A 7,831-nucleotide genomic window follows, 5' to 3' on the forward strand; every position below is an offset into this window, starting at 1 on the left:
TTCATCTGCCACACCTGCTGTGTATAAAAGCTGGAAAAGCCACATAGGGGCATTTGTTTGACGCCAAACGGACCAACAACCAAAACAATGCGCTTTGGCTTAATCGCTTTAAAGGACCGTTGGCCAATTGGTTATTGTCAATAAATTCGAAACACTATACTTTCGGCGATACGGTTTTAAATCACAGGAGTTTTTATCCGAGGAAACTGTGTTAGAGTAGTTAAAGCTTAAAGAAGGTGGTTTGTTCGATTCAGTTACAAGCCAGTACCTGAATAGAATGAATTGAACATATTGTTTTACTTCTATTTTAGAAAATAAAAACAATGTGTAAATACAAAGATAGATAAATACAGAATCCCTAAAGAAAGCCCAACACGGCAAAATTGAAAATGTTGCAGGCTCGGTTTGATTGAGCCTGTTCATGGACGGTACTGGAAAGTGCAAGTTACCGTCCACGCCCCCTAGCACCGGCTTAAGCAGAATTCAACATTTAAACGTGAAATAGTAAAATTTTGAATTTAGAAACATCCGCAGATGTGTTCATACGACGGTTATCATGGAACCTTCAATGTGACACTTCCGTGCCATTCCATGAAAAGCGGCGTATGGTCCCCAAGTAATAAAAAGCGTGTGCCCTAAACGAGAAAACAATGGGCGGAACTAAATAAAATGGAATTTTGAAAGGGGATCAGAGGTTATGAAGCCTGCGTATCACAGACAAGACGTCAAAAGACAAATTTTAAAAGCAGGCAACATATCCTAAGGGTGATTCAACATTATTTAAGTAGGAATATTGGAACCACCCAACTAGAAAATGCCGAAAAGTTGAAACTAAAAATACCACAAGCACAACAATAATGTCGTGCTGAACGATCTTCAAGGATCGAAAATATAACATCATTGATTAAATGTACGGGGAGACTTTTTACAGCCGCCACACGGCACAAATAACACGGATGTGATCATAACATAGATAAATACAGAATCCCTAAAGAAAGCCCAACACGGCAAAATTGAAAATGTTGCAGGCTCGGTTTGATTGAGCCTGTTCATGGACGGTACTGGAAAGTGCAAGTTACCGTCCACGCCCCCTAGCACCGGCTTAAGCAGAATTCAACATTTAAACGTGAAATAGTAAAATTTTGAATTTAGAAACATCCGCAGATGTGTTCATACGGCGGTTATCATGGAACCTTCAATGTGACACTTCCGTGCCATTCCATGAAAAGCGGCGTATGGTCCCCAAGTAATAAAAAGCGTGTGCCCTAAACGAGAAAACAAGGGGCGGAAGTTTTGTTGTAGCAGCTGTCAGCAGAAAATTGCATTCAGCACAAATTATTCTTCTTTCTTTATTGATTTTCTATTTGTAATCTGCATTCATCAATATTGCATGCTAACTAGTACATGTAAATGTCTTTATACCTAAAATTTATACCTAACGTTGCAATGTATTGTTGCTTATAGAATTATCATCGATAAAAGTTGAATTTGTTCTATCAGTCCCGATTTTTACAACATACAAAATGTAAATCTTTTTCTATTTGTATATACTGACTATATTTAAATTAAATAAAAAACTAAATTTATATCAATAAACAAGCACATAAAAGCTTCATTTTTGTAAAGAAAAATAGAGCAGAATAGCGGTTTAATATTTTATTTGTCAATTTGTTGACATGAAAACTGATAATGGTGTTTTACATGTTTGTGTCAAATGCAGTTTTGAAGTATCTTAAAAACAGGTTCACTTGGATGTTTTAATCTTCTTCTCTATCGTCCGCCTTTTTCAATTCCTGGTCCATACGTCCAGCTTAAAGGAATGAATAACAAACAAATTCATATAAAAAGGAATATCGAATGAAACATTTCAGACACAAATGATTTTATTGAGAAATTAATATATCTTTCACATTTGTAAATGTTATAGAAAGCTTAATTAAAAAAAAACACGCATGATAGCGAATGAAATATGCATAATTATATAAGGAGGTGTTATTATAAGTGAATTTACATTTTACTCAGTTTACCTTCACGTTTGGTGATTTCTTTGATAAGCTTGTAAACCATCGATGTCTGAAAATTTGAAATAGGATTAAACAATTGATTTTTAAAATTTGTATGAATCACAGGTTTAAATCATCTCTTACATGAACTACTTTACAAGAAAAACATAATATATGAAAGACTGACCATTTGCAAAAGTTTAATTGTTAGATGAGATAGCCTGAAGATGGTGTCAATTTGAGAAATTTGTTACTTTGATTCCCGCCACAGCACTGTGAAAATTTTACTTCATTTAAACTGGCGCACAAAACTTAGCAGAAATAAGATAAGCTAGGTCCTACTAATCTTACATACGAGGAGCATTCAATATTTAGTGACGGGCCTCATTTTTCTCTAAGTTTATTTCGTGAATCACGTGCAAAGTTACATTATGATACGATTCAACTCTTTATCTTTCCAACGGTGTATCATACATGTATCCCAATTCACACACGTTTTATGAAATTTAGTGTTGAAAGTTGAATATTCGATCAACTGCGTATAAAAATGGCTGGAAAATATTCAGTAAATAATGTTGAAATTCGAGCTTACATCAAAGCGCGTATGACATTTTGGTTAAGTGGTGAAGCCATTCATAAAGAACTTTGTCGTATTTATGGACCATCTGTGGTTAGTGAAAGGACAGTTCAAAGATGGATTGTTAAGTTTAAAAGTGGAACGGAGTCACTTAACGATGCTAGTGGTAGGGGAAGAAAACACACAGTGGTCACCAAAAACAACATTAAAAAAGTGCAAGAACTCATTAACAAAGAAGCTCGATATACAGTTTCTGAAATAGCTAAGTATACTGGCACTTCAACGGGAAGTACATTTACGATTCTAAAGAAGCACCTCAAAGTTAAGAAGATTGCAGCCAGATGGATACCACATTTATTGACTGAAAAGCAAGAGCGTGTAAAATGTGCCAAGAAATTATTGAAGATGTTTCCCAAATATAACGATCGTAAATTTTCTAACATTGTAACTGGAGACGAAAGCTGGTTCCACTTTTTTGAGCCCACACGGAAGGTAAATAATAAGATATGGGCCACCAAACATACCCGTAGGCCCTGTATAGCTAAAAGAATGACTAGCACAAAGAAGGTTATGTATGCCATGTTCTTTGGTATACATGGTGTAGTGACACAAGTTCCTATTCCAAAAGGTCGTACCGTTACTGCAAAGTTTTACAAACGAATAGTGTTAAACAAAGTTGACAAATATTATCGCAAACGTCGTCCAAATACTGGTATGAGAGGTCTGTATCTACTCCATGACAACGCTACTCCACACAAGGCAGACATTGTTAAGAAATTCTTGGAGAGCAAACGTGTAACTGTGCTTAATCTCCCACCATACTCGCCAGATTTGGCACCCTGCGATTTCATCCTGTTTCCAAGATTAAAGAAACACCTTCAGGGTCGCCGTTACAGCACCATTTAGAAATGAACTTGGTTCAGCATTACATCAGTTGTGTAGGGGTATACCTCAAGAAGACTATAAAAAGCATTTCAAAATTGGATCAAACTTTTGAAACTCTGTATATTGTTCAAAGGATATTACTTTGAAGGTTTAAAAAAATAAAAATGGTTGTTGCTTTAAAAGTTTTCATTTTACTATAGCCCCGACACTAATTTTTGAATACTCCTCGTAAATCGAATTGAGCAAATTAGCCTCATTGACCGTTTAAATACAAACCGCTCTAACCAACCACCTTGACTTAAAAAATGTAGTCTAAAGCAAAATTTTAAATCGACCTATGTTATGATGTTATGTTCGTGTTAATTTTTTATAATATGTAATTGCCTTGTAAACAGAGTATAAACGTTCGTTAAACATTATCTTTGACCTTTAACATAGGTGTCTAGCTAGGATCATAAGCTTGTAATATGCCATGTTTGATATAGAGAAATAGAGAATCCCTAGAAAAAGCCCAACATGACAAAATTGAAAATGTTACAGGCTCGGTTTGATTGAGCCTGTTCATGGACGGTACTGGAAAGTGAAAGTTACCGTCCACGCCCCTAAGTACCGGCTTAATTAGAATTCAATATTTCAACACGAAAAGTGGTGAAATTTTGAAATTAGAGACATCTGCAGATGTGTTCATACGGCGATTATCATGGAACCTACAATGTGACACAGTAGTGCCATTCCATGAAAAGCGGCGTATGGTCCCCAAGTAAAAGCATACGTGTGCCCTATACGAGAAAACTATGGACGGAACTAAATAAAATGGAATTTTGAAAGGGGATCCGAGGTTATGAAGCCTGCCTATCACAGACAAGACGTCAAAAGACAAATTTAAAAAGCAGGCAACATATCCTGAGTATGATTATACAGTATTCAAGAAGGAATACTGGAACCACCTAAGTTGAAAAAAGGCCAAATAGAAGAAACTAAAAGTACCACATAACATGTATACACAACAATAAAAACCAGAAACCATTTTCTATTTTAGTAACATTGACCTTGATCCAAAGGGATCTAAATGCAATCCCAACCTGGGTCTTCATATAAGCTTGCTTTATACCACGTTTGATTACAATATCTCATTCCTAACTCTTATAATTGTCCAAAATCTATTTTAGTGACAGTGACCATAAGCAATCCCGACCTGGGTCTTCATATAAGATTGCTATATACCGAAGTGGACCACACTATTCCATTTCTAAACAAGTTATTATCTGTAATCCTTTTTTTTTTAATTTTTAAAAACAGTGAACTTGGCCTTGAACCAAGGGTGTCCAAACGTTATCCGAACCTGGGTCTTCATATAAGCTTGCTATATACCAAGTTTGATACAATATCTCATTTGTAACTGTAATTATTTTCCGGAAACAAGTTTCCTTTTTTTGGACAGTGACATTGACCCCAGGGGATACAAAAGCAATACAAAGTTGCTTTATTCCAAGTTTGATACCAATAACTCATTTCAAAGCCTATCTATCGTCTGGTAACCATAAAGCTGACCGGTTGACGGACGGACGGACAGACCAACAAGCTGACTCCTATATACCCCCTGAACTTCGTTTGTGTGGAGAATATTGAAAATAATAATAATAATAAATATACAAACGCTCCATCAAATATTTAAAATTATTTGTGGCAATAAAATGCAAATATACAAACACACTTGTCGATAAATAAAGAACATGCCATATTGAAATATTTACAATTACATCAAACAATAGAATCAAACGCTTACCAGAATCACAATCTGGAGCGCATTTGCCACTTGACAATGCAGCCAAAAGTCCTAGAAGGAAAACAGCTATCAAAACTTTTTCTGTCCATATTCAGCATCCTTGAAATATTATGTTTTACACATATATGTCGGATGTATTTGTATTCCAAATGTTAAACACCTGTTGTTTGTTTTCATCTTGATTACATAGAAAGCAATTCTTTTGTCGAAGATTTATATTAATTTCAAAGCGTTTTTTGTTCTCTATGTAACATACAAACAAACCTGTGAATAAAGGCCACATAAATTAAATAGCATTTATAGGCTAAAATACAGGTAGTCTTTATTTGGAATTTATACTGTACAATGCATTTTTGCATTTTTATAAATGAAAGTTTGTGAAAGAGTGGTCTTTATTTACGATTTGGTATATAATCTGATGTGGCTGCATATAGATATATGAGTCTACAACTTTGAACTAGTGATTAATGTGGCATTATTGTATGCAACTGTTTTACCGGTGGGGAAGACCTGTGCATAATTTCAGAGGAATGAACGGGCACCTGAATAGAACCGCCGGCGTCCCATTAGCTATCTGGATAGCTTCATATGAAGGAATCCAAAGTTAATGTCAAGTTCCAAACCCACAGCGGTGAAGGGCAAGTGGTTTGCTGCAAACAACCTTAACCCCTCGGGCATAGATGCATGGATGGATGGATGCATGCATGCATGGATAGTGGATGGATGGTTGTAATTGTCATCTTTATTTAGTAATTATCGCTCTGGCAGCTGATAGGAGACGAAGTTGGTGTATAATGTAGTTGAAAGCCCAAGTACTAAAATAAAGCAAACTCCGCGCACCGGTTACGCTACGGCCAGTAACCACTGCCTTCACACAAATCACGTGATGATAGTCTTATCACATGATCGTGTAAAAATGGCGTATACTTCAATGAAATCGTTGAAAAAATGTTTTATCTGTAATAAACAGCGACATTAAAACTTGAACTCTTGTCTCAATGATGTCGATATGATTGAAAAAATTTCATTTTTGTAAAGCGTAGAGTCGAAATAAATAATTACTTGAATGATTTCTCTTTCGAGAGGGGCCATTGTTTTGGAAATAAACGGTGCGGTATTAAAATTTTTAAAAATTATTTTCATAATATTTATGTTTCAAAATTATTTTTTATTTTAGTTCACATCTAACACCTAACGGTCTTGAAACATTAGCAAAACCGTGTTTTCTTTTTAAAATAAATATAAAAATTGCAAAAATCTTATAGTCAAAAATCTTGACGAAAATGTTGTGATGGCAGAGATCTAATCCTGTAAGGGGAGATCACTGCGTAGGAGATTGAAAATGAAGTAGTAGTGTTGGTGTGCCCGCTAAACCGCGAATTATCTGCTGATGCCATGTGCCTCTCAACGACGACAATTGTTAATTAACCATTAATCGTATGACCTGATTTAATATTTAAATTTACTCTTTCGTCGAAAAATAACATATGTACTAGTACGACGAATGCGATATTCGACGTAAAGTGCAAAGCTGACCATTATTTTTGAAAATTGTCTCATAAATCTAGAAATATAAATTTTATCTCAGATCACCAGAGATATGATTTCTTTGACCTATATATAAAACAGGCATACTACGCCATCACCTGACATGGAAAAGAAACTACTGATACGTTTCATTTGTCAGACGACATCTCATTCCAAAACTGTCACTATTGATAGAATGAAAAGTATGGAAATTGTACGGAAATGATTATGAAAAGAAGATGATCAAAGAGTAAAAGAGAGTATGTGTTTCTGAAGATCATTTATAATGAATCTAAATTTAGATTTACACCATATATTTTAAATACAAACAAGGCTTTTCTTATATATTTTTTTCTATTTTGAACGAAAATAAATTCTCATATTTTTCATGTTATATTATTTACTATATCATTTACTTTGTACCTGTGGCCGATTAGTTCGAAAAGCGAGGTCCTTAGTGATGTTGCTTTGACGAGATTATTGGATTTCGTCGCTTGAAAAACCCTCCCCGGGTCTCATGTCCCCTTCCCTTGTGCCTTTTGACTTTATGGGCCTAGTATTCGGTCATTTATTTGTTTTCTTTTGGTTCCTTATCAGTTACTTATTATTTATTCTTAGGTAGTGGTTTGCCTGCCCGTGCTCTGCCTTGTGCCCTTTCCTGTTTTTGTTTGGGGTCCTCCAAGGCTCTTTGCCGCTGGCTCTTGTTGCTGGGCCGGATGGGGGCTGCGTTCATTGAACGGCGCCTTTCCTTGATGATCTTGTTTATCATATTTTTTGTTCTAAGTGCCATTTTGTTGTTTTTGAGAAAAAAGCATGTAAAGATTTAGTATTGCATAACTTTTTTATTTATTGTCGGATTTTGAAAATTTAAAAACTACTAAACGTGGTGTCGTGAGATCAACTCAATATCGTTAAAGATATGTTGATTTTAATATTTCTTTGCTTAAAAACCTAAGAAAACATTTGGAGATAGAACAGTCGTTGTAACTTTTTTTTCAAAATTGTTGAAATCAAAGTGTCCAATGTGACTTAGAACATTATTTCTTTTAAGTT

At 35.1% G+C, this 7,831-nt stretch overlaps 1 protein-coding gene across 1 annotated transcript; it reads left to right on the plus strand.

The window, feature by feature from the left end:
* Positions 1 to 2,550: 2,550 nt before the first annotated feature.
* On the plus strand, positions 2,551 to 3,486 carry LOC132749212 (histone-lysine N-methyltransferase SETMAR-like). Its single transcript, XM_060738929.1, has one exon. It carries the CDS (start codon positions 2,551 to 2,553, stop codon positions 3,484 to 3,486), a length of 936 nt encoding a protein of 311 aa, XP_060594912.1.
* The last annotated feature ends 4,345 nt before the right edge of the window (positions 3,487 to 7,831 follow it).

The sequence above is a fragment of the Ruditapes philippinarum genome, unplaced genomic scaffold (genome assembly GCF_026571515.1).
Source record: "Ruditapes philippinarum isolate M1 unplaced genomic scaffold, ASM2657151v2 ctg19054_1_1_1_1, whole genome shotgun sequence".
In the NCBI taxonomy this organism is placed as follows: Eukaryota; Metazoa; Mollusca; class Bivalvia; order Venerida; family Veneridae; genus Ruditapes; species Ruditapes philippinarum.